General features: G+C 45.3%; 1 protein-coding gene across 1 annotated transcript in view; it reads left to right on the top strand.

Moving 5' to 3' along the window:
• The window catches only part of MYL7 (myosin light chain 7), a 63,584-nt gene that overhangs the window by 5,202 nt on the left and 30,607 nt on the right, over positions 1–27,775 (top strand). The window contains exon 3 of the mRNA XM_069618955.1: positions 228–303. Within this exon, the coding sequence (XP_069475056.1) occupies positions 228–303 (76 nt within the window). The remainder of the gene's footprint in view (positions 1–227; positions 304–27,775) is intronic.

Raw genomic sequence — 27,775 nt, 5'->3', positions numbered from 1 at the left:
CAACCAACACTGTGGGTTTCTAGGCCTTGGTCCACATTGCTGCTTATTCTGCAATGCCCAGTGTGGAGACACTTATTTAGGGGTATGCACCCCAATTTATGACTATCGATAACACATTGTGAATGAACATAATTACAGATTATATGAACATAAGCAGTGCCCACTCACCCATAGCTTGACTGCTACAGAAACCCACATAACAGTAGCCTTTTTATGATGCGTTGTAGGCTTTCAGCTGCATCGACCAGAACCGGGACGGCATCATCACCAAATCTGACCTGAAGGAGACCTACATGCAGTTGGGTGAGTGAACTGAACAGTCTGGGGGTCACTGGGCTGACTGAAGGCGTGAAGGGTCCGAAGACCGCCTTGAATCTAAGGGAGGGCCTGTGAATGGTGAAGCATCTCCCCGATGTTGGATCGATGTCAAGCCCCAAAAAAAGGATCACTTGGTTATTTATTGTTGTTTAAAAGGTCCCATAGGCCAATTTAGTGATCCAGATTATTTATTTATTTATTTTGACATTTATATAGTGCACTGAACCTGGAGGCATCTAGGCATCTTTACTCTGTCACGCACTCAGCCCGCCCCTACACCCCACTAAGTGCGGGGAACTAAGACGTGAAAACTTGAAACCACACCCACACTACCACTGACGCCTACACGTTGGGAAACATATCTCCAAGCCATACCACTCCTGAGCCAAATACATATTGACATCATATTCCGAGGTGTCAGGATGTTGTCCCAGCTGCTGGGCCCTACTGAGGAAATCTTCCCTGGGGGCACCCCAATCCACGCGTGCCTAGCAACCCGTAGCATCCGTGACAGGCGCCAGTGCCAAGAAGCCACGCAAATGGGAAATGTTGCACATTATAAATACCGCCTAAAATAACACAACGTAGCCCATTGCAGCACCAGGCGCCCACCTCTGCCCCTGGCCTTAGTGCCGTGTGTGCGGCACATTCCTCTTCAAAAACATCACAGTTCTTGCAGGGAACCCCAATAAAAACAATGAAGCTCAGAGGCGGATTCCATAGCAACACTTCATTGCAATCGGTCCCCCAAAATGAAACGCATTTATGATCACATTTCTGTAGCGCAGATATAATGGGGAAAGTATTACCACTTTATAGAGTTACACAACAGGCTAAGAAATATACACAATCTTAGGAAGTCACACAAGTAGGAGTAAGCAGATGTGCAAAGATGGTTACCAGCATTTGGGAGATTGGTCTCCAGGCAACAGTTATAAACACAGTTACATTATGTGCCTGGGCAGAAAAGTTTGACATATTTTTAGTGGGTGACAAAAGGTTATTTAAGCCGGCTATGACCAGATGGGAGGAACATTTGGAAGTCAGTTCAGTCTAACACTGATTCGAATTAGTTAGTACCATTGCCCAAACAACCAATGGATGTTGAGAAGGTTGGAGTCTGGTGTGAGACACATGACCGCAATGTGTTCTCTAGTACCCACAGCGTACTCACATCTTTTGGGCACAACCTGAAATTGGTACTTCTGCTACTGAAGACTATGCATGCATCACACTTACATAGAATTGTGAAGTCCAACCATGCGTCACTTCTAGATAGAGCTGTGAAGATTAACCATGCATCACACTTAAAGTATTATTACCCACACCGTGGGTAATAATAAGCAGCGCTCAGATACCTGAGGGTTCGTAGCACTATATAAACGCTACATTATTATTATTAATAAGTATTATTAATGATTATTATTATAATTATTATAATTATTATTATTATGAAGTTTAGCCATGTGTCAGACTTAGAATTCAGAAGATTAACCATGCATCACACTTAAAGAACTATTACCCACACCGTGGGTAATAATAAGCAGTGCTCAGATACCTGAGGGTTTGTAGCGATATATAAACGCTAAATTATTATTATTATTATTAATAAGTATTATTAATTATTATTATATGTATTATTATTATGAATCATTATTATTATTATTATTATGAAGTTTAGCCATGTGCCAGACTTAGAATTCAGAAGATTAACCATGCGTCACTTCTAGATAGAGCTGTGAAGATTAACCATGCATCACACTTAAAGAATTATAAAGTTTAAACATGCGCCAGACGTAGAATTCAGAAGATTAACCACGCATCGCACTTAGAGAGAATTGTGAAGATTAGCCATTTGTCACAACAGATTGGACTGTGTAGATTAGTCACATAGAACAACGTATCGCGTAGGCAAAGGACTAACTACCCCGCTTTACTTCCTCAAACACACCACCCGAACATAAGCACCAACTGGCCTAGCCAACCTATACCCTAACACACACCCAATACAAGCAACACACACTTACAAGAAACAAACCTGTACACAGAACTTTACCCATACGGACACAACAAGACAGTGCGCACAACCTTAAACACCTGCTAGTCTACACATAAAACACACATACACACCCCAACATAACAGTCAGATAGAAACATCCCAGACATTGGATCTTACCCGTACAGATACAAACCAGTGCGCACAACCCTAAATACCAGCAATCTGCACATAAAACACGCAGACACACCCCAACACAACAAACAGCCACGCAAAAAACATCCCAGGCATTGGACCTTACCCGTACAGATACAACAAGCCAGTGCACCCAACCTACCATCTGCACACCAACACACACAGATGCCAGTTTCTCCTGGTTCTGGATCTGTCCTATCAGCCTTCCCTCACTTACCAACCCAATCCTATTTCTTGCAGACCCACTTGAGCTCCTGGAGACTGCCCTTGGGTGGTAGCAGTGCACGGTATACATTCACATAGCAGAACATATTAATGACCCATACATATATTTCAACAACACTAGAACCTACAATTAAGATCTACCAACAAGCTTTCATATGTTTAATTAGACATTGTGACTTTTAGTGTCAGATTTATGTCATAGCATGCTACAAAACTGCCTCCTCATCGGTCAATGTGAAGTCTAGCAGATCTCAATATTATGTCGACCTTCTCATTAGTCTGAGCCTGGTCCCTCCGAGCAATGGCTTGTTAAGGCCTGTTAAAGCTGGCTTCTGCTTGGCCAATCAATGATTAGTCCAGAGACACACAGTTGGATGACATTAATCGCTGCTAAAGCTGCGTTCTCATTGGTTAATATCTAGCTTTGCAGAGCACAATTTGACCAAGCACTGATAATGCACTATTCTAATTGGTCAAATACCAAAGTACAATGTGATGTCATCAAATGTTGCTAAATCTACTCCCTTCACTCTCACCCCATTGATCAAAGCAGAACACACTGTGCTGTTAGGGAGAACTGAAAAGATGCCTTCTCATTGGCCAGTGCATAATCTAGCAGGGCACAGCATGATGTCATGAAGGCTGTTAATCTTTCCATACCTTGCTTTGGTGTAAACTGTGCCCGTTAACACCTTGATATCCCTTTGTAGGCTACATTATTATGCAATGTCAGGCTAAATCAGATTAGACTTGCCAGCCTGCTGAACTTCAGAGCTTGTGAATTGACTGGGGGCTGACCCTTATTAATGCCCACGGACACCTCACAAATATTCCAACCAATGTTTCTCTCAGATGTACACTGGGTGAGGATACAATTCAGTCAGACACCCACCAAGCACCCGCAACTGACAAGACAGGATCCAGGGGGTTTTGAGCCAGTGACCTGTCTTTTAGTGAAACTCACGACAGGTTGCAAGCGCCTGCGGAATTCATGGGACCTATCAGACCCCCCATACCAAGTGAGCCGCCAAGGCCCCCTGACTCTACTACCGCCCATAATGCCTCTTCTCCACGAACCATCTTTGAGGAAGAACTCGGTCAAGATAGAGTCTTTTTCACCAAGAGCAAGGATCCAAAAGGATGTGGACTGACCCAACTACTAATTCCCAAAATAAGTATGAGATCTTGCTTTTGTGCACCTTATGTGTCAAAAACCCAAGACCAGATTTGAACTACCTTTATTGGCCAGAAGTGTATAGCGTTCTGACACAGAAGTCTTAGATGTGTGCACTTTGCTAAAATAATAGCAGTAAACTTACAACTTACAATTTACAACCACCGCCAGTGATAGACATAACATCTGAAAGATTTGCTATGGCCAATGTTGGACCCTAAGAGTGGATTCTGCTTCATATTAGTCCTGGTAGACTAGGTCAAAGCTGCATTCCGAGCTAAGACTATCACTAATCTTAACGTATTACAGGTCTTATTAACATGCTACACCCGAGTGGGGTTCTTGTGCATGATAAATATCAACTAGGAAACACCATTTGTGTCCAAGATTTTGGAAGAGGTTAGGACCCTGCTAGAAACTAAGACATTGTTTCCAGCTTTCACCCATAAGCAGATGGAATCATTGAGTGGTTTAATACATCTTTAAAACACCTTTTGAGAAAGACGGTCAATAAGGAGAGGTCAGCGCTTTAAGTGGGATGACAAATCGAGGGGAAACGCTAACAAAGAGGCATGGCCTAATTTCTGGGCGTAGCATAATGGGTGGGGGGCAGGTCGATGGGGGAGGACAGTCTGCAATGTGTAGAGGTAAAGGTCATCAATCTGTCTTTGTTGGCCCAGCCCACAGTGATTTACTGCAGCTAGCAGGGCGAAAAAGCATTAACCTCAGCGTTATAATGGAGAGTGGGCATTAACATGTCCGAATGAAATCCCCACCTGCTAGCAGATGCTGTGAGGAAGCGAACTGCATACAAGTGTATATGCAGCCTCTTCAGCTAACGGAGCGAGACGGAAGGTCGGAGATTTCATTCTAATGTGTTAATGGCTCCCCATTACAACACGGAGGACTCGTCTCTGTCTCCTACAGCTTGTAGTTAATCACTGTGGGCTTGGAAAGCCAAGAAAGATTCATGATCTTTGCCTCCGCACAGTGCAGGTTTCCCTCACATCGGGCTGCTGCTCCCCCAACACACAATTCATGTATTTGCCACATGATAGCGACGGAAGACTGCCCGCAGAATGATTTCAGGATCAACCAGTAGTGGGGCAACCTTGGCAGGGATCCGCACTGGAGACAACTGGTGCTCTGCCCTTTGCAGCCCGGCCCACTTAAACCCCTGGGATGGGTGCAATTGGGATGTTCTTCTATCTTAGGTTTGATTTGCTAGATGAAAGAGCCCTGAAGCCTTCACTTGATTTTGCCCCATTTGATCTAGCACATCAGAGAAGCCATTGGGTTGTAGTTGACATGATTGAAGAAAAATGGGAAGATCAGAAAAAACCCACTTCCAACCTGACAGAGTTTATCCATAGCACGCTGGACAGATTGAGGCTCGTGCATACTTTGTGAAGAAGAGCCTAGCGAGGACTCCAAAAAATCAAAAGTCCACAAAAAAAGAAAAGCCTGCTTCCAGACTTTCAAGGTCAGTGATCAAGCATTGATATTTTTGCTCACCGGTGATAACAAGTTGCTTGTCCAATGAAATGGGCCTTACTGAGTAACAGAAGTTTTGGGAAGCTTCCATCACTGGATTTGATTCAACAGCCAGAAAGGCAAAAAAGAACAATGGTATCATGACAATTGTCATGGCACCCATGGTAAGAGGCTTACTATATCACCAAGCAAGAAGAGGACCTATCGGTATCGCAGTGTAAAGGTGCTGGAAACTCACATCTATTCTGGACAGGGATGTGAGCAAGTGACTGCTACACAAAGCATTGTACACCTGGACATGAAGTCTTCAATGGTCCGAAGAGACATTAACAGGTGACTGTTCACATAAATCTGTGCACACTGGGACCTGAAGTCCCAGGCGCCAAGAGACACCGAACTAGTAAGAGTGAAGAGAAACATTAACCAGTTGGACTTGAAGTCCAAAGTTCCAAGAGGCGATGAACTAATGAAAGCCCAGAGAAACCCCATACTGTGGGGCTTGCGGTCCAGAGTCCGAAAGCGCATTGTGGGTGAGAAAAGTTGTGATCACTCGAAGACAAAGACTGGAGTTTCAGATCATATGACAACACATCCAGTTTTCTGTATACACAAAACCATTAAACACGATGCTTTGACTTACATCATTAAGTACTACTATGAGTCTGTCACAGTACAAACACATATAACTTTAAGCAAAAGCGACATCTATTTTTTAAATTTACCCTCGACAAAAAATTTCTCAAACATTATGCGCTTTACTTTCAGGTTCAGACTGGAAAAAAAGGAGACCTGGGCACTAACAAGGAAAGTGGAGCACATTTGTAAATTCGCAAACGGTTTCCATAGTACCTAGTCAGATACTCTGCCGCATTAATCATACATGCTAGCAACTATATAAAGTACAAGTAATTGTTCGCTTTCTTAATGAGCCTCTAACCCACTTAAATCAAGGTATATCGACAACCATTTTGTAAAAAATTATTCAGAATTTCCTTGCCCTGAAAATATTTATCTCCCCATGAAAGTAACACAATACTAATTTTTGATTCCAGTGAGGCAATGTTCGTACACTCAAGACCTTTCAAGCACAGTGATAATCAATCACCAAGAATAATAAGCTGGGGCCCCTTACAAACGGTCGGGTCGAGGAACACTAGCATTATGTGTTTGGCCCATGAGTCAGCTTTTCGTACTGTAAAGCTAAGAATGGCTAACTTTAGCACACACGAATAAGTGGTTTATGAGCATCAACGCCACACCAAGGCTTTTAACCATGTTTGTGCCAGTTTAACTATATTTTGTCCAATATGTGCACTGGACACTTTTTAAACGTATAGCATATAAGCGTTTATAGGCCAATTTCGGGCCTTGTTATTTTTGGGGCTCCCTGAAAAAAAGAGGAAAATTGCATTTTCTTTTTTCTATTTTCTTATTGCTTTTTCTTAATGGTGACAGGGGTTTCAGTTCGATACCAGCCTTTCCTACCACTTTATTCCCCTTCCTCTTTTCTCTTTTATTCTTTTTATCCTGTTTGTTCTCCCTTTAATTAGTTTACCATATTAACCATTTATATATGAATAGTCGGTATGGAAATTAATGAGAATTAGTTCTAAAAAGTAGGTTTCTCCCTTTTATTTTTAATTGTTATTTGGTTAAAAAAATTAACATTTGTATAAAACAGAATACAAAAACGGACAGCAAAAGAAAGACAATCAATAAAACATAAAACAGTACATCAACACAACATCACAACAAAATAAGAGACTACTAAATGAAAAGGAAAAAATAAGTTCAAAATTCTGAAAATGAAAAAAATTATTCATACAAGTAATACAATCCAACACATTATTTCACTATGCAAATTATACCAGAACCACTCTCATATAGTATGATTACATAGTAGAAACAGTGGCAGCACTAGTTGAAGCGGATGTCATACCCTTCATGGGGTCAATATTCAGAGCTTTTTAAAAGTTTACTGCCACTACTGTGGATTTAGTATGACCAGCCAAACAATATTTCCAAATTAATGAATTCTCACCCAAGGAGAACAGACCTGAGAACTTTTTCAGGGTGTTCCACCTTAAGCCTTGCACCGTGGGGCAGTAGACCAAAAGATGTTTGAGGGTTTCACGTTGGTCTTTCTCTTGACAAAACCTGCATGAAGCAAGGCCAGCCTTTAACATGCCAAATGTAACCAAGATCCCTTAGTAAGCACAATGTTCCATCAAAAATGAAGAAAGTCGCCTGGTACACTTATCAGGATAAATTGCTAGCTAAACCCAGCTTCTGATTCTCGACCAAATCACTCACAAAGCAACCGGATTTAACAAGAAGCTCACATCAGAACTCATTAAGCTCTTGCAGTAGTCCACTTCCTTTCTGCAACAATGATACTTTTAGGTCTGCTAATAAGTAGCCTTCAATCAGACACATGAATTTCCCAAAAAGAGAAAGACACTTCCAGTATGCTCTTGCTGTCATAGAAGCAAAACCAAGCCCATATTGTATGGCGTACAAAGGGACAGAGCCTGGTATACGCAAATCTTTTCTCCAAATCAAGTCTTCAAGCAAAGGTAAATAATCCAGAATGGTTAAGGTGTATACTTCCATCCCTTATGAGATCTTTGCAACAGTTTTTCTCTCGTAATATTGAATTCAAGGCAACAGAAAGAATTTTGCCAAAATGCGAATCCACCCGGCTCTATTCATTTATGAGGGAAATAGCATTTTAGAGTTTTCAGCCAAGACTATAGTTTGACTTTGCTTGGTTTAGAGGTAACCAAGAAGCCCAGATAAGGTCTTTGCCAGATAGATCTTTAAAGAATGTAAATCCACAAAGTTAGAGCAACCATAAAGTAGGCGTTGAAGTCCTATCGGAGTATAATAAACATTTTTTAAATCGTCGGTATAAGCCAACCAAAGTGGCCTCATTTTGTGCAACGTAGGGGTAACAAATGCCACAGGCTCCAAGTACTGACCTATATCAGCCATGTATAAATTAAATTGACAGGGGGATAATAAGCAACCCTGCCTAACACCCCGAAAAGTGGGGATTTGGAGAGGAACCTGTGTTGGTTTAAATGGACTTGGATGTTAGAATTCTCATAAAGTCCGATGATCAATCTTAATAACAGTTTGGGATGCCCCACATGCTAAATTTAGACCACAATAAATTGCGATCAACGGCATCGAAAGCAGCCGTAACATCAATAGAAGCTATATAGAAGGAATTATACTCACTCCAAAAAGATAGATGTTGAATGCACTTTAGCATGAGGTCGTTTACTGACATACCATGTTTCTCCAATAACCAGTCTGCCATTTACCAATTCACCCAGAATTTCTTCCCCAGAGTTGAAGATGCTGTAGTAGGATATAGGTTCAGGCTGTAGCATTTGGCAGATTGATGCACGGTAGCTGTTGCTCCCGAAATCGGGGATCATGGTTATGAAACCTACAGGAGCAGTCTGCTGCAGTCCTGTGTTCTGACCACATCGTTGTGTCCAGGAAGTGGTTAACTGCACCGAAAACACTGCGGAGCGGAGTTGCGAGCTGAGTTGGGAGCAGTCTGCTGCAGTCCTGTGTTCTGACCACATCGTTGTGTCCAGGAAGTGGTTAACTGCACCGAAAACACCACGGAGCGGAGCGGAGTTGCGAGCTGAGTTGGGAGCATCTGCTGCAGTCCGCTGTATACGCGGAGTCGTAGCAGGATGGAGCCCGATGTGAGACCGCATCCAGTTTCCCACGCGTGGTCACCCCCCGTGGGAAAGAAACTAAGAACGAAATCCGAACCGGCCGTGAAACCGGCAAGAACTGGCGCAGTGCAAAGGAGCACGGAGCGGATGGAAATCCTGACAGCGATCCAAAAGGACCTGCCTTCAGAGAGGACGGTGAGTGAATCTGTCATCTTAAACTCCCCCACTCCACCTTCACCCCCCTCTACGAGTGAAACTTTTTCTGAAGGTGCTCCCGAGGCTCGGCCAGAGAGGTCAAATCAAGGGTCGAGCAAGCATAGTGCCACGTCTCCACCTGTATGTACTTCTATTATGGTGCCGTCCCCCACCCCGGGTGACCCTAAGAAAACACAAGGCAAACGTGATATCGATACCGATGCTGACACATTTCCACCTTTGGAAGCCCAGTCCCTAGCCGAGTCCTCAGGAAGAGTGGGCCTTCTGGATCCTAGGACCCTCAACCCAACCTCTTCCGTGAGTCCAGGGGACACCGTTAGGATGCGTCTGGAGACCACTGGTAAGGTGAGGTGGGAAAACGCTACGGGTGAAAAGGGGACGCCCGGCACGCGGACCACCGAGAGCCATGGAGTGGCGGGTCAAAGGGAGACAACTGACATGAAGGAGCTCCAAATGCTAAAGGAAAAAGAAAACCTGCGGGCGTGCACTCGCGAACCAAGCCATAAATCCGGGGGCGCCCCACATGCAAAAATGAGTACACAGTACGCTGATACAAATTCTGAGAGTGGTGAAGGAGCGAAGGGGGAAACCCTAAATCCACAACAACCCCCGCTCAATGTACCACAAAAAGATGGCCTAGATGGCAGCTATAAGGTCACTCAGGTAACGGCATTGATCCACGGAAATCCTAGTGCTGCGTCACCCACTTTAAAACAAACAAAAAAAGCGAGTAAACATCCTAAAAGACGATCAAACGAACGAAAGCGCTGCTCGGAGACAAACAGCAGCGAAACGGACTCAGACCTAGATACGGACTTAACTTCAGAGACAGAAGAACTGATAAGACACCATGAGGCAGCGATCGAAGTGGACTCAGATACCGAAACTACAGAATCGGCTGACCTGATAAAGAAATCAAAGGTTGCATCAAATTCAGAAATCTTGGAAAAAGGGGAAATTAAAAGCTCAACCGACCACACCTTCTTAAAAATAGGAAGAAAGAGGGTACTCCAAGAAAGCAAAAAAACTGGTCACAAAAGATCAAAGTTCGTATCAGAGACACCAGAACAAACGAGCAAAAAAGTACGAACTAGAAAAGACGTGCAACTAAAGGGGCCCTCCATCCCCCCAAATCAAAACTTCTTGAAGGCCTTCTTCACTCAACACCAAAAAAGAAAAATTCTAACAGATGACGAAGTATCGGACGCAGACATGTTGGAAGCAGTAGGGGATCTCCCACAAGCTCTTAAAGCGAGAAAATCTGTTTTCGACGCAAATGACATCCAGAGACAGGAGCAGCAAAACGAAAATGCAAAAGTACAAAGTCTAAAAGACACGGAAGAGCTATTAAGAAACAATATAACAGCCGAGATTACGAATCAAGGCGCGAGGGAAAAACTGACGGCCTCTTTAATTAGCCAACCTACTTCCTACCCAAAGAAAGTAATTCAAGAGATGAAAAGCCAAGCAGAAAACCCGAGCAAGGGATCGGAGGTGGTTAAGGAAGTAGAAGGGCAGATTATTAGCAACGCAAACTCAGAGAAAAACCAAGCAGGTGATGGGGAGCAGCAGGTGGCTTGGACAAGACCACACCTGTCGCTGGTCTCTCAAAGCAAACCAGTCTCAGAGGTAAGGGACTTGCCCAAAACCCTTTGGGACCAGGTTTTAGCGAATGAGGGGCGAAGTAATCAAACCATGCTAAATGAAAACGGCCATAGCCCTCGACGAGACTCCTCATATAATGACCTCCAGGCAACTACACGAAGAAAAGAACAAATCCTGGCATCTCCAAAAAAGAGACGTTTAAGTGACATAGCAGCAGCAATGCAAAAAGAGTCGCCGAGTAAAAAACCAGACATGATCGCTATCATGTCGGCTATGACTATTGTGCTGGCCCCATTTTGCAAATTATATGAGGCGATCAAAGAAGAGGTGAAAGACAACACCGCAATTTTATCCAACATGATAAACAAAATGTCTCACGTTGAAAGCTATATCACAGCCATAGAAAATTGTGCTACCTCCCCTTATCGCAATTGGGAAAGTAAAATCAGTAAACTCGAGAAAAAGATAGAAATTATGGAACAAATAAACAACGAGCAGTGGGCTCAACTAAACAGCCAAAAACCACAAATTCAGTTATCACAGCCGCAGCCTAAACTGATAGGAAATACCACTCAAACGCTGTTGGCGTTTAACAAATCCACATCCAAAAGGCTTGACGAAATCCAACACCAGTCAGTCGATTTAAGAAGTCCACCTAAAGACGAAAACCAGTCCCAAGTCCTAATAAACAGCAAAAAAACGAAGGCACACCTGCAAGAAAAAGTAAACTTAAACAGCCAACAAAGTTGCATAAAGAAGGTAACCTCTCCCAAATCACCGCAAACGGCAGAAGAGTTTATGCTACAGTCTGACCTAATGAATATGTCGATCTATGAAGAAAACGAGCAAATAGAGAAAAGCAGAGACATAGAGCAGATAGGGCCAATTGTCGGACTACAGTTACATCAAAAGGATGAAAAAGGGGACAATAGAGGGGTCGAAATGGAAAATGGAAATAAAGAGGCCACGGCGACACCGCAACAAAACCGAGGAGTCGTCGTCCCTAAAGAGAGACTTAAGCCAGCTTCAGAAAAGGCAAGTACCAAGCCTAAAGGACTCAATGAAAAAAACAGCCCAGTGAAATTAAGAGCCCAAAGGGGAGAAAGAGGAGATCATAAAATGAATAAAGACGCACTAAGAGTGTTCAAGCTTGAGCAAAGAGAGATAGAGAGCGGCCACCTGATTTTGAACAGATGTACAATCATGAAGATTATGAACAAAACGAAATCTTTATACAAAATCAGACCAGCAGATGTGGTGTTAGTAGAACCATACCACAGAGAGAAAAGGGCCAAGGCCTATGTTCACATTAAAGCAGGAGAAACTGAGCGGATTGACCAACTGGCGCACGAAGAATTAAAATCATTGGGTTTCACCCTGACTGAGATCACAAAGCCAACGGAGCAAATATTGTCGAGTAAGAAAAAGGCTGATATCGCCATTAGATCAGTGCACTATAAATCAAGGACGGAAGACATGTATCGCCAAAACCGCAGACAAGAGGCAGTAGAGAAGGATGGACTAAGAGGGCCCTTCCGTGACCACCACTGGGACAAGGAGATAAAGAAAACCACACGAAAGAGATATCACGACACTCGTGACGAAATCTGGCGACGTTACAGAAGTGATCAGCGGGATAGGGTTTATAGTCGCTCTGAAAGTAGTCCGCCTCGAGGAAGAAAACCAGAGCAACAGAGTGAGGTTGGCATTGAAGCAAGGAGGAGAGACGACAAAAACAGTTCTCCAGACCCCAGAAATGGTGTAAAATCTGTAAACCAGGAATCAGGCCCCTGGAAATGGTTCACTCAAAAATGGAATAAAAACAACAAAAAATAGCAATGACCGGGGCCGTTCGACGTTGGCGATTTTACACTCTGCTACGATGAGGAACGGCCTGAAATAGAGACCTTCACTCTGTGCTCGTGGAACACAAGAGGGCATGCCCACTTGACAAAGGTCGGTGAAGTAAACCTGGGGTTTTACGATATGCTATGTCTCCAAGAGACATGGCTGATGGATAAACCTGCATTGGACGGCTACACAGTTGAAATTTCACCGGCAGTGAAAGGCTTACTAGGCAGACCATCGTCTGGCCTGTTGGTGGCGATTAAAACGGGCCAAGGGTTATCGGCTCCAATTAAATGGAAGGAGGCATACGAAGTATTGGTGGTGTTGACCTCGTGGAAACAGATAAGCGATAAAAATGAAATCAGCTCTACAAAAAATGTAGCAATTATAAATTGTTACTGGAACCCTCAACGGATGTCTATGAAAACATTCTGTGACAACATGAGGGGCACCATCGATAAATTGTACGAGAACTTTGACTCGATCGACATCATAATATGCGGTGACTTTAACGCAAAATGCAGTGTCCTAAGGCCCACTGGTTTGGGTAATGAAAAAGGGAACAGATCAAGAGAAGCAGCTTACGAACGAGGGAAAGCCTTGAACCAAGTTATTAAAGCAAGAAATATCCAAAACGTTGCCAATCTGTTCCCCTTACAAGTAAATCTCCCAACATGGGAACGAAACTCCGCAAACGCGACACTTGATTACATCTTTATCTCTGATGGCCTTACAGCAGGTATCACAAGCTTTAAAGTATTAAAAACAGAGCACAGTGATCATAACCTGCTTACTTGTGTTTGGCAAGGCAGTAAACCGTCTAAAGAAACATATGGAACAACGCTCGACTTAAACTCCCAAAGAACAAGGCTTAAGATAAGCGAAGGGGACATCGCTAAAATCAAGCAAGGTTGGGTCGAAAAGGTTGATAAATTTCAGGAATCAAACCGCGATAAACGACCAAACTATTTACCCCTGTTACTGGCCTACGAGATCCAGGCTAAAAAGTCCACTAAGACACTCGGTACCGGAAGACATGCATTTAACAAAGCACTGGTTGACAAAAGAAAAGAGGTGCGCAAACGAAAAAGAATAGCGAAAAAAACAAATGCCTCCGCCGATTGGGAGAAATGGAAGCAAGAAACAAAAGGGTACAAAAACTGGCTAAAACAGCAGAGAGCTTCCCAACTGCAATTAGATGCAGAGCTTATGATGTCCAAATTACAGACAAAAAAATCCAGTGAATTTTGGGGCCTTATAAAAGAAATGACAAACACTCCAGGCTCAGCGCAGACAAATGCGGTGGCCGAATCCAGCTGGATTGCTTATCTGACCAGAGAATTCAAGAGACCAGACGGCGAAGTGTACACAGAGATAAATCGGTCGAATTCATCCTGGATCGATGTATCCAACCCCAGTGAAATAGAAGCATCAATTACCAAACTAAAAACATCAAGAGCCCCTGGTCCGGATGGTCTTACTAATATGGACCTTAAGCGGTACCCGGAAAAATGGTCAGAATTGATCAGTAAAATCTTTCAGGAGTGTGGCAGAAAAAAGATGATCCCCGAAACATGGCGAACTGCGATCATCGTCCCCATTTACAAAAAGGGAGCCCGAAATGAGCCAGTAAGCTATAGACCCATCGCTCTTTTGGACATTATAAGATCTTTGCGACATTGCTATTGACCCACTTTAAATCATTGGAACAAAACAGCCCGTCGAGGGACTTCCTACAAACAGGTTTCCAAAAAACGTGAGTACATCAATAAACATCCTAATCCTCAACATCCTGAAAACCAAGGTCAAGGATGGGGCGCCCAGGATTTTTTTGGCTTTCGTGGATCTATCGAAGGCCTTCGAAAAGATTGATCGTAACAAGTTATGGTCAAAATTACACCACTGGAAATGTCCGGAAGAGGTGTTGGAGCCAATAAAAGCCCTCCACGAGAAGACAAAAATCAAGGTCAAACTGAATCAACAGGGTACATTATCTGAAGAGATTGAAGTCTATAGAGGCGTCAAACAGGGCTGTCCACTGGCCCCCGCCCTGTTCAATGCATTTTTGGGAGATTATGGCCAGTCAGAAAGCAAAATTAGAACATTTCCACCAAAAATAGGAAATACGGAGATCCCTCGCCTGTTGTACGCCGATGATGTCATACTAATCGACCAAACTCCAGTTGGTCTTCAGCGCAAACTGACTAATCTGGCAAAGTATATGAGAGAAAATAACCTGGAGATCAACGAGTCAAAAACCAAGATCTTGGTCTTCGAAAAAAGCAAAAAAAAGAACAAAACAGCAGACATGGTTTCTGGAGAACACTGAAATCGAAACCGTAAAAACCATCAAATACCTAGGGGTATTGATGGACTGTTCTGGAGTGGACAGGGCCTGGCAACTTCAACTATGGGAGAAAACAAAGCGGCTGACCGCCCAAATAAGAGCAGTGGACAGAAAATATGGCAAATTCTCACTCATCCCAGCCATAACCTTCTACAAAACAAAGGTGGTCCCATCAATACTATATGGTGCCGAGTCATCGCTGTGTTTACCACATAAGCTATGGCCCAAATTGGAGGGTTACGTATGGAAAACAGTTCTAGGTTTACCCAAATCGACCTCCATGCCGGCAATCAGGCGTGAATTGGGCCTAGTTTCACTGACATCCATGGTGGATCAAAGCGCAATGAGGCTATTTAGAAAAATCATCATGTCTGACTCCCTGCGATTATATGAAATTCTGAGGAATGAAAAGAAAAAAGGGAAATGCTCTGCCTTATCCAACTGGGCAGAGAAAAGAGGAAACGACCTAGCACAAATAGCCTGCTCCGAACAAGACCTGAAGGAAAATCCAGACCATGTCAAACGCAAAATGGAAGAGTGGGATTGGACCACCACAGTGGAAAAGGCAACTAAAAACAAACTTTTAGCCACCCTACCTCCGACCTTCAACAAATTAAAAACGCCGCTAAAATACTGTCAAAAATTCCCGGATAAAAAACTGAGAAACCTTCTATTGAAAGCAAGATTGAACTTACTCCCCACGCGGGAGATCATGGCCATTCGCGACCCTAAGACCACAAAGTCCTGCCGTCTCTGCAAAAACCTGGATACGATTGAATCCGTCAAGCACCTTGTGATTAACTGTCCAATGACCAGAGAAAACAGAATAGCTTACCTTCGCCCTTTGCTAGACAACGCCTGGATCTTGGAGCCCGACGAGTGGTGGGATAGACTAATCTCAGGAGAGAAAACGAATTGGGCAGTGGCAATGGCGAAGCAAATAGAGCTAGCGATGAAAGAAATAAATACTCATAACACCTCATCGCAATTACAATAAAGGATAGACTTTCTTTCTTTCTCTGTCATCCACTCAGCGCCCACACCGGGGAGCAGACTGCAAAAACTTAAGCTGGTTGCTCGGGTGTGGGAGTGGGTGGGGGAGAAAGAGAGGTTGTAAATTGTACCTGGTTTGTCACACTCCACAACCATGACCATGCCCTACTCTCCTCAGAGGCTTTGCTCCTCCATTTTAATGTCAAAATGTCTTCCTCAATAGTCCCGGCACACCCCCTGGCCCTAGGGATGAATCTAAGGCTACCAAACACCTCAAATGTATAGGGTACACATCACCAGACCTCATTTTCTCACAATATGGTAATAAGTCAAATCCCAGCACTCTAAGATTATCCAGTTACCTACGGATAGTGTCAAACACAATTTTAGAATTGACATAGATAACAGAACAATCAATCCTGTACAAAACAATAAAGTCAATCCTTTGTAAGTCACAAAGTCACTTGAAGAAATATCAGCCAGAGCGGGAATCTCACCTAGGTGACAGAGAATATTCCTCCGATTCTGCACCAAGGATTTAGTGTCAGGAATAACACTTTCTATTAAAATCCTGAATAGATTATCAGAAAAGTGATTATCCTGTCTAGTTCCACTGCCTTGATGACATGATTTTCGAAATGCCTTAGGGCCCAAAGTGATACGATCATAGAGACCACCGTCCGAGTGACCCACACAATTAGAGCCCTTTGATACATTGGATATACCATTAGGATAGGTCAGATTTACTTGCTGAGACGCAGCCCCGTACCAAAACTAGGTGGGTTCTCTGGAGGGGCAGAGCTCTCTGCTGGTCCATCAAGATTTGATAACAGACTTGTGACTTTACTTTGTACTGCAACGTTACCTCCTGGTGCAAGGGTGACCATACTGGCCCTCCCCTTAAGGGGGCTCTCCGACACATTTATCACCCTTGAGGCTTCAGCTGATTTCACTACCCCCCCCCCCCCAATACAGTCTGCGCAATAGTTGATGGAGGCACCTCATTGGTTACAGGCACATGGCTAATACCTGATGCAGATTCAACAACAATGACTTCACTCGATTTTGCCAGTGAGGGATCCATTGGAGTTAAGGCCTGGACAGCTTTTACAATTGGCTGAGTGAAAAGGGTGTGTAAAAATGTATGGGATGCTTGTTTATTCAACCACTGTGGTGGACGATTCTTAGACTTCTTCAGCTCGGCGCCCAGTTTCTTTTGTCCAATGAGAGGTTTAAGTTAACAAGAGGCTCCCTCATGCGTTTGTAAGGCAGTGCTGTGACTTGTATGCGGATGGCCAATGTCGTCCACACAGATGACTTCAGAGGTTAAGATGGGCCCCACTTTAGGCGGTAATACCACCTTATTAGTTAGCACAAGGGAGCTAGATGTGCCAATAGACTCATTAGGTGCAGGAATAGCACAAGTCACTTCTCTAGTGAGGATTGGAATAGCTGGACATAATATTTACTGCTTTCATAACACATGCATCAGAAGCGGGCAGCTGAGCGCAGTGCGGCTTGCGCCTGACGCCTGATGCTGTAGGGTTCTTTCCTCTATGGCAGCAAGCTCCATCAGCACTGCTTTACTGTAGAATGTTGACTGCAATAACAGCTCCTGCAGGCTCACACATGCTCACACAAGAGCCTGTTGTCAGCTCCTGGCTCCAGCTCCTGGCTCTGTGACCAGATTATGATGGCCCTCTGGAGGGGATTCGAGGGCTTCAGAAGAGCAGAAGGCCGCGAGACTCCACTTCCACCTCCCATCTCCCTTTGGACTTTTTTGCCCACTTATCCTGAGGCACTTGGTGAGGCGAGGTGTGTTGGTGTTTGGGCTCACTACCTTTTTGTTCCACGGGTGTTGTCACAAGTCTAGGCGGAGAGTACAGGGCAGAGGCTATCTCTCACTGTATGCAAGTAGATTAAGGGAGATTCCAGAGACAATGCTAGAATATAACAGATTAAAGGTACACACCAAGATGTTAGTTGAAACAGGTATTCACAGGAACTGCAGGAGCAGGCTGTAAACAAAGAGACAGAGAAAAGGCAAAGACAAGGAAGTACGCTGGGCACCTTGGAGGGATCAGAAATAAGGATGTACTGGAATATGATAATGGGTCTCCAGGGATTAAGGAAAGCGCTTGGGATAGGTACCAGCAGATTACTCTTAACAACAGTCATACAGCAACGTCATGACTTAGGCGTGCCGAGGAATCTGTTGTACTCAGTGCAAGGGTAAAACTGAAAGACCATATACTGAGGCAGGTACGACTTCAACGGACTAGGTGAAGGCATCAGAAGTCTTCCCTTATATGATCTGAACGGAGACTAACCCAGGGTCACACTGTAACACTGATTCAAGTGGAGACACCACAGTGGACCAAGATGTATACAAGTAGAAAGCAGCGTTGAAAGAAATAACCAGGTACAGGACAGGATAGGATATCAGAAGTTGGAACAGTTTGGAAGCAAGGCAAGGAGCCCAGAGGAGCAGGACGGAAGGCAGCGGAGTGCGGCAGAGACGTCAGGCGGGAGCCCAGAGGAGCACGGCGGAAGGCAGCGGAGTGCGGCAGAGACGTCAGGCGGGAGCCCAGAGGAGCAGGGCGGAAGGCAGCGGTGTGCGGCAGAGCCGTCAGGTGGGAGCCCAGAGGAGCAGGGCGGAAGGCAGCTCAGTGCGGCAGAGCCATCAGGTGACAGCCCAGAGGAGCAGGGCAGAAGGAAGCAGAGTGCGGCAGAGCCGCCAGGTGGGAGCCCAGAGGAGCACGGCAGAAGGCAGCGGAGTGTGGCAGAGCTGTCAGGTGGGAGCCCAGAGGAGCAGGGCAGAAGGCAGCGGTGGGAGTCCAGAGGAGCAGGGCAGAAGGCTGCAACAGACTGGAGAGGGAGCTGCAAGCATCAACAGGAACAGGATTTCCAGGAAAGGTCAAAAACTGGTAACAGGAGCACCAGCACAAACTCCCAGAGAAAGTAGTTGACTGACAACTGCTTCTGTTCAAAGTGAGCTTATAAAGGCCCTCCCAGGCAGCAAGCCAGCAGGGTGAAGCTGATTGCAGACTCTGGCAGCTGTGTTCATTTAAGCCCAGCCCTGGCTTCAGTAGCCTGCAGCAGTAGCAGCAGTGGTTTCTAATCAAGTGCTCTCCAGCTCCCTGCAGCCTAGCCTGCAGTAGCTTGGAACAGGTGAATGCAATCAGGCCCTCTGCAGCTCTTAGTAGCTTGCTGCAAACAAATGTATTTAATATGCCCCCTTCAGCCTTCTGCCTTTTAGACAGCATACATGTCCCAGAATCCATCTGCTGGTTAACCCAAAAGCCGGAATGGAACATGCAATTAGATTAGTCCAAAACTGCAGCTGTAAAACAAGGAAAGAAAGACAGAGGCGCATGTAGCAGTGCTGGGTGGCAGGTTGAGTAGGATCGTGACAGGTATGTGCTGCTCAGCTGACCCTGCAGCATCTGCCTTGCCCGGTGTGGGCACTGATCATTTGCTCCTTGGTATTCGACTCCAGTTATCGGTTACCACCTATCAGCCACCTCGAGCCCTGCCCATGCCCCCCTCTCTTTATCTTTTCATCGGCCCTGTCTTCTCAACACCACACCTGGCTGATATCCTCAGCATAGCCGGGCAATCCTCACACTACTGTGATACTGAGATAGGGTGTGTGCTGGGTCAGCGGTGGTATTGCCATATGACTTCTTCAACACCCATTGGATGGACATATGCGACATGTTCTATACAACTGACTCTGCACTCTACAGCAGTCTGCTCCCCGGTGTGGGCGCTGATCATCTGCTCCTTGGGATTCGACTCCAGTTATCGGTTACCACCTACCAGCCACCTCGAGCCCTGCCCATGCCCCCCTCTCTTTACCTTTTCATCAGCCCATGCCTTCTCAACACCACGCCTGGGTGATATCCTCGGCGTAGCCAGGGCAGTCCTCACACTGCTGTGATACTGAGATAGGGTGTGTGCTGGGTCAGCAGTGGTATTGCCATATGACTTCTTCAACACCCATTGGATGGACATATGCGACGTGTTCTATACAATTGACTCCGCACTCTACAGCATTCTGCTCCCCGGTGTGAGGCTGATCACCTGCTCTCCGTGTTCTAAGCTGCCAGGACTACCTTTCTCTACATTTGCTATAACATCTGCTCCCACTGCCCCTATGGCCTTGATATCAGCCCTACCTGCTCAAGGGGCTTTGACTCAATGTTTCATCTGTGGGGACACTTTGACTTCCTGGCTTCTCCAAGCACTGCGCACCCAGCACGTCCAGTGGCTGCTTTCAGAACGTGTTCCATCTAAGCGCTGGTTACATTTTCTCTGCTGCAATCTGCTTTTCCTTCTTCCTATATCATGTCTGATGCTGCTTTCCCCATTTCTACTAGCTGCATATTTAATTCCTCTGTTTCTTGTTCTTCTGCCCACGATATAAATACTCTTACCTATCTTCCCTGTTTCCCCATATTCTTCCTCTATTAATCCCGCCCTTTGGAATGCTAGTTCTTGGTGCAATAAATCTCTATCTGTTCTTAACATTTTTCTTCATCTTAATCTTCATTTCATGTGTATCACTGAAACTTGGCTCTCATCTTTTAACACCTTGATTCCTGCTTCTCTCTCTACGCCTGCTACTTCGTTTGTGCACACTCCCCGTCCTGCGGAACGTAGAGGTGGTATGGGTATTCTCTACTCCTCATCCTTTATCTCTTCCTCTCCTTCTCTTCCCCCATTTCTGTCTTTTGAATATTCTCTATCTACTTTTATAAAACCATATCCTCTCTCTTTCGTACTGGTGTATCGCACTGTGGGTTCGATTGCTACCTTTTGTGAAGATATTGATGTCGTGCTCTCAGCTGTTCTATCTTCTTCTACTCCAACCATACTCTTGGGCGATTTCAATCTCCATCTTTCATCCATCCATTCCTCACTTTCATTTCTTTCTATCCTTGATTTTTACCACCTCTCTGCTCTTCCCACACCTCTTCCCATGTCTCTCTGGCACCAGCTTGGACCTTAGATTGGTTTCCTCTTTACTGTGCTCAACCTTCTCTGCTCTGGCCATCTATTCTTCTGATAATCGTCTTCTCTCTTTCTCTATTGTTCCTCCTCCTATCTCACTTCCTTTAGCCAGCACTGAGGCTACCACTTATCTCTGCTGTGATTATTGTGCTTTTCATACCCCTCTTTTAATTTAATCTTGCATTACTGCTCTTCTGCCTCATCCCACATTCTCTGCCCTCTCTGCTGATGATGCTGCTTCTTCTGCTTCTTCTTCTCTCTCCTCCTCTCTTGGTACCCTCTAGCTTGCTTATTCATTTTCTCCCTCTCGTAAACCCCCACAACCCTGGCTCTCTCCTCACCTCCGCTCAATGCAGCGAGTTCTTCGTCATCTCGAACGTAGTGGGTGCAAGTCCTTCTCTGAGTCTGACTCGCTCTCCTTTCCATCCTATCACTCTCTCTACAACGAGGCTCTTCTTGCAGCCAAGTGTAATTATTACTCTGACCTTCTTCATGCCCAATCTGCACATCCTGGCATTTGTTTCATTCTCTCTCTCGTCTTTTAACACCGCCTACCCCTGATAATTATCTCCACTCTACTCTTACTGCCTCTGACATTGAAATATATTTTTCTACTAAAGTCGCCTCTGCATGTTGCTGTTGTTCCTTCAACCTGCTCTCTTGTTCCTTCTTCTCCCTCCTTCCTAATCTCTTCCTTTTCCCCCATTACTAATCTGGAGACCTCTTCTCTTATCCCTCGCTCCCATCCTACTGGTTCACCTTCTGATCCTATCCCATCCTCTCTAATTCCTAAAGTCTATCCTTCTCTTTTCTCCTATGCTACCACTCTTCTTAACATCTCTCTTCTCATTGATCTTTCCTTCCTGCCTTCATCATGCTTCTCATCTCCCTATGCATAAGGAGGCATCTCTCGACCCCTCTCTTCCTTCTAATTTCCATCCAATTTCTCTTCTTACCTATCTCTCTAAATAACTTGAGAGGCTAGTCTATACTCAGGTTTCTACCTTTGTCAACAATAACTCTATTCTACCCTCTTTCCAGTCTGGCTTCTGTCTCTGTCACTCAAGTGAGAATGCTCTACTCTCTGTCTGCTCGCTACACTAAGCACTCCTCTTCTCATACTGTTAGATCTGTCCTCTGCTTTCGACACACTTGATCACACTTTGCTTTTGTCCTCTTACGCTTGTTTCGGGTCTGCTGGTTCTGTTCTTGCTTGGTTTAGCTCTTACCTCTCTAACCACACATGTCTGTCTCCTGGGCTGGTTCCTCTTCTCAAACCCTTCCCCTTCATCATGGCGTCCCCCAAGGCTCTTGTTCTTGATCACTTTCTTCTCTCCCTCTGGCCGCAATTATCTCATCCTTTGGGATTTCCCTCCACTTGTATGCCGATGACACGCAACTCTTTCTCCTCATTTACTCTGGCAATTCACGATAATCTATCTTCCTGTTTACTTGCTATAAAACCTTGGACGTCAGATCACTTTCTTGTTCTAAATTCATTGAAAACTGAAGTTGTCTTCTTCCCTGCCATCACGATTCCTCCCCCTCCCTCCTTTGTCACTTTCCCTTCCTCCGTCTACCTTTTTCCAGCTTTGCTAGTAATCTCGGCCTCTACCAGGATACTGACTTCTCCTTTTCTCTTCACATTTCTACTATTTGCTGATCTTGTCGTTTCCATCTCTCTAATATCTGTAAAGCTCCTTTTTCCTGACTTTCGGTGCAACCAAACTCCTGATTTCATCTCTTATATTTTCTCTCCTTTTTTACTGTTCTACCATTCTCTTTGGTATTCCTCTTTGTCATTTGCCCCCCCCCCCGCATCCATTTTTTATGCTTCTATCCACCTTCTCTAACAGTCATCTCCCCGTGATTCCATCTCGCAATCGCTCTTTTCGCTTGCCTGGCTGTCTTTTTCTTCCCGGCTCAAATTTCATTTTCTTTGTATTATGTTTAAGTCCCTCTACGATCTTGCTCCCAGTTATTTGTCATCCTTTGTCATCCTTGGTTTCCATCTACACCCCCACTCGGTCCCCCACTCGGTCCCTTTGTTCGCAATCCCAGTTGCTATTATCAGTCCCTCGTCCTCCTTGTGCCCAATCCCGATTGTGTTCATTTTGTCTTCTTGCTCCTTATCACTGGAATTCTCTTTCTTTCTCTCTTCGCTCTACTTCTTCATATCCTTCTTTCCGTTCTTTTCTAAAGAACTATCTTCTTCAATCCTAATGCTTCTTTGATATGATATGATATGATAGTTTATTTATATAGCGCCTATACACAAAATGTTTTGTAACTGAATCAATCCTCATTTTATTGTACTATTGTTTTTTTAATGTATAGCGTTTTGCAGTAAAGCGCTCAATAAATGCCAAATAAATACAAAAAAAATACAAAACAGTTTGCATATCAAGAGTGCTGATAGGCTCGCTGGTAGGTTGCAAGCTCATTGCACCTACATAAGGTGCATTCCCAGTGGTTGTGCCCGTTTCGATCTCCACTGGTCGAACCTCTCCCCTCTGATCTTTTGCCACATCTGGGGGATCATTCATCTGTTGTTGGCCTCAGATTCATGATACCTCTGATTAAATAGAAATTCTTTTGCAGAAACATGCAGATTAATGTTGCCGAACTTGAACAACAAGGATTGTAGGAGAACATAATTAGACTTAGTTTCCCTTTGGAGACCCTAAAACAGGAAAACTAAAATACATAGCATTGGATTAATTTCAACTAGACTCCCATCTCGACATTCCGCTTCTCTCACCGATTTCTTTCTGAGAGCAGATGAAAACCTTTGAGGAGGCAATGGGGCCGGACATAAGTCAGATGAAGATATGGAGGAATCGAAGTCTGGCGAATGACGCCATTCCAAATCTGGTAGATTGTTCACAAAGCTCAAATCCGGGGGTGCATCCACTGGACTCAGAGCATTATGAGCAACGTGAGTGATGAAAGGGGAGGACAGTGACCCAGAGTCAACAGTACTCCCCTCAGATCTTCTAGAGACCTGATCACAAGAGGCTGTTAACTCCACAGGTGTAATACCTTACTGTGGGATAGGCAGACTACTTCCCACAGCCTTAACTGCAGCCTCTGGAACCGGCGCAAAAAAATATGTTATCTGCCTGACGTTTAGCTTGTCCCCTGAGCATCATTATGCACAAGGGGTGAAGGAATCAATCTCTCACCCTCCAACAGGGAGCAGGGTCCCTCCCCAGAAGAGGGAGGAAGCGGCAAGTTCACTGCTGCAAGCATTTCAGCGGCAGTGATTTGAGCGTAATTGGCTACCTGCATCATTTTGTGGTCACTTCCTAGGTCATACATAGGCAATTACAAGGAGGGATGTGGCCATTACCAAGGGGAGGAGGACAAGAAGCAGGTGAGCACTGGCCCGTAATTAAGCAGGGGGATTGATTGACTCACAAGCTTTTTCTCTTTGAGGATATCCTCCACAAAGTCAGAATTAGGCGCTGCTTCTTGAGTGAGTATTTTAAAATGATCTGCTGCCTTTGTAAGAATATTATGTAATAGCACCTGATTGTCAATAGAAGAGTCTTGGGACAGCAGGACAGGTGTGTCGTCTACAAAAATGTTTTCAGGCTCTGCCTCATGAGTGGGAGTAGTGGGCCAACACCCCTGGTCATCAGTGACATCAAGCAATGTGACTGGGTCCTGGGAGGTAGGATTTTGGGAGTCGTCTCCCTGGTCTGGGCCATAATATATTTCTTCATATTGATCATCTTGAAATATATTCCCTGAAGCATCTGTTTGTTTAGTTAAGGAAGAGGTAGTGAGGAAAACTGGGCGCTGAAATCTAGGTGACTTGAAAGGCCTAGAGTACTCATCAAGAGCAAGGGTTCTCTTAGGGAACCTGTCTGAGAAAGAAAGAAACCCAGACAACTTGTCCATACACTCCTCAAACCTTTCCCTTGTCCAAGTCACTGTAGCTGGGGTTTCAGGGAGTGGAAAAATGACCTCCTCGTGAACAGGACTGTGGTGGCCTTGTAAGGACTAGGATACGGCAGAAGAGGCCTGAACTTACCCCTGAGGTAAACCTGAAGGGGCCTGGGTGCCAGAACTATGGGAATCAAGTTGTTTAAGCATTTTGGACAACTTCTCCCTTAATTTAGGGTGAGTTTTAACTGTTGATAAGCATTTCGACGTGTCTTTCGATGTGTCTGAAACAGCCTTCGAAGATTTAGGGGGAGCACCCTGGAAAGTCAATGACTTTGAACCATGCACTAAGCGCCGAGGTGAAAGCACAGCGGCTCGAAAAACCAGAAGGTTCCACAGGTTTCGCTGAAGATTTCGACAGGCCTGCGGGTGCAGTCGGCTTCTTCGACGGTACCGTAGAGGGATGCCCGGGGGGTTGTGTGCTTCGCCTTGGTGTAAGCGTGTGCACCCCTGTCGCCAGTGGGTGAGACCCCCGTAGCAGTGCATTCGGCCTGCCGAGTGGGGCTGAGGATGGGCACGCAGGATTTGCTGGACTCCGCAACAATGTCTTCAGCCTCTGATCTGGAGCCATGGCTGCTGCAGGGTTCCTTGTCCAATGCGACAGCACCAATGGGGGAATGGGATTCGGCCTACATTGCGTAGACTGCATACCGCTTAGTGTTTTAGGCTTAAATCGTTGACAGACCTTGCAACACTCCTTGCCGTGGGCACATGGCAAACAGTTGTTACACTCTTTGTGAGTGTCCCTTCAAGGAAACCTCCTATCACAGGAAGGGCAACATTTAAATGGAGTTCTCTCCATTATGAGGTCGTAGAAAAGTAGCAACCAGACAAGGGGAATAAAAGGGAACAATAGGAAAAGGGATTCTCTAATGAAGGAGAATGTCAACAAGCGAAGCCCCCCCCCACTCTCCCTACTGTGAAAGGCCGAAGCCTAATGGTGAAGGCCACAGCCAGCTGTCCTGAATTCAATCAAAGAGGTCTATGGATGTCAAAAAAGTGCTTCAAAGACGCATTATTATGGCTACATTGCATTACTGCTGCCAGTGTTGCATTCCTTTGGTGCAGTGTTGAACTTTGTTGTTCTAATGAGGCAATATGCATTGGCGATTTACTACAGCATTGCCTAACCTGTCTAAGTCCTCTAGGTTGTAGGCTGTCGTTGTGGTGAGAGGGCAGGTTTTGCATTTACAGGGCCTTAAAGTGGCAACCAGCTTCACCTTGCTACCCTCAACTCTCGCTCTGCTGTTAAACACTCCTCTGAAATCTGTCTCCTTCTTGAAGACTTTGACCTTGACCTTTCGCTCTCACTGAGATGTGGCTCACTGCCATCTCTGTTACTGCTTTTGAAACACTCCCCCCTGAGGGCTAAAAGATCATCTCTAAGCCCAGGCGTAACTGGTCTGGAGGCAGAGTGGCCTTGATCTTCCCTGAATGGGTTCCTGCTACCATCATTCCCACTCAGACCTACTCTTCCTTTGAATGCCTCGTCTGCAGGCTTGGTGTCTCTCCAACCCTCTCGTTGACTCTCACCACCATCTACAGGACCACTGGTCTGGTCTCCCTCTTCCTCTCAGAGTGGTCTGCCCTCACCTCTTCTCTTCTTGCCTCCACCTCCAAGCTTCTCTTCCTCTGAGACTTCAACATTCACCTTGACTCTCCTGATCCGGGCACTGGACTCTCCCGTAGCCTCTGTGTCTTTCTTTCCTTCTCCATTCATCCCTCGGGTCCAACACACTCATCCGGACATACCTTGGATGATCTCATCTCAGCAGACATCCCCATCTCCAACCCTCTCACCACACCTCTCTCCTGGTCTGGCCATGCTCTCCTGTTCTCTCACCTGGATCTCTTAGGTCTTCAGCTAAACCTCTGCCTGCACTGCCAGTCTCTGTTTCTTTCATTCGACCAATGAAGCGTGTGTCAGTTGCAGCATTTGCCGCCACTTTCATTCTCCCTCCCATTCCTGCGACTGACTCCCCCACTGACTCTGCCCTTGCTGATCTTCACCTCTCTATCACCAACACCTGGACATCCTTGCCCCTTTCCTGAAGGTATGCAAGAAGCATGCCTCCAAGTGCAACACCTGGTATCACTCCGACCTAGCCTCTGCGAAACGCAGGTGCATAGTTGCTGAGCGTATGTGGTGGGCTTCAGGTACAGCCTCTGACAGAGTGGCCTGCCACCTGCTCCAAATGCAATACAGACTCTTCACCCGCTTGACGAAGAGGGCCCATTGCCAAGCCCACATCTCTGGTGCCACTAACAATATGGGCAAACTGTTTAAAATCTGCAAGGAACTTGCCAATCCTACTGCAGTCTCCACTTCTCCCCTGCCATCCCTGACCGTCTGTACTTTACTGGCCTCCCACTTTTTAACCAAAACTGAGGACATTCTTTCCTCGATCTCCTTACTCACCAGCACTCCCCTCCCTCTTCCCTTTCCAGCGCTTCAGGCCTCCCTTTGCCCCCCTATCCTCTTCCCTCCTACTCTCCTCTTTCTCACCCATAGCACCGAATGAGGTTTCTAGACAAGTCCTCTCTATGAAAATCTACTCCAAACAGGTGCTGCCCTGCTCCTCTAGAACTATCAAGGACAACATTGCCTCCCTTGCTCCAGCCTTGTCCGATTTCTGTAATTATTCCTTTGTCACTGACTCCTTCCTGCTACCCCTCAAGCACTCCTTTGTGCATTCTCT

Source organism: Ambystoma mexicanum, chromosome 10, assembly GCF_040938575.1.
Source record: "Ambystoma mexicanum isolate Mex_15411 chromosome 10, UKY_AmexF1_1, whole genome shotgun sequence".
NCBI lineage: Eukaryota > Metazoa > Chordata > Amphibia > Caudata > Ambystomatidae > Ambystoma > Ambystoma mexicanum.
This window is presented reverse-complemented; position numbering and strand designations above follow the sequence as displayed.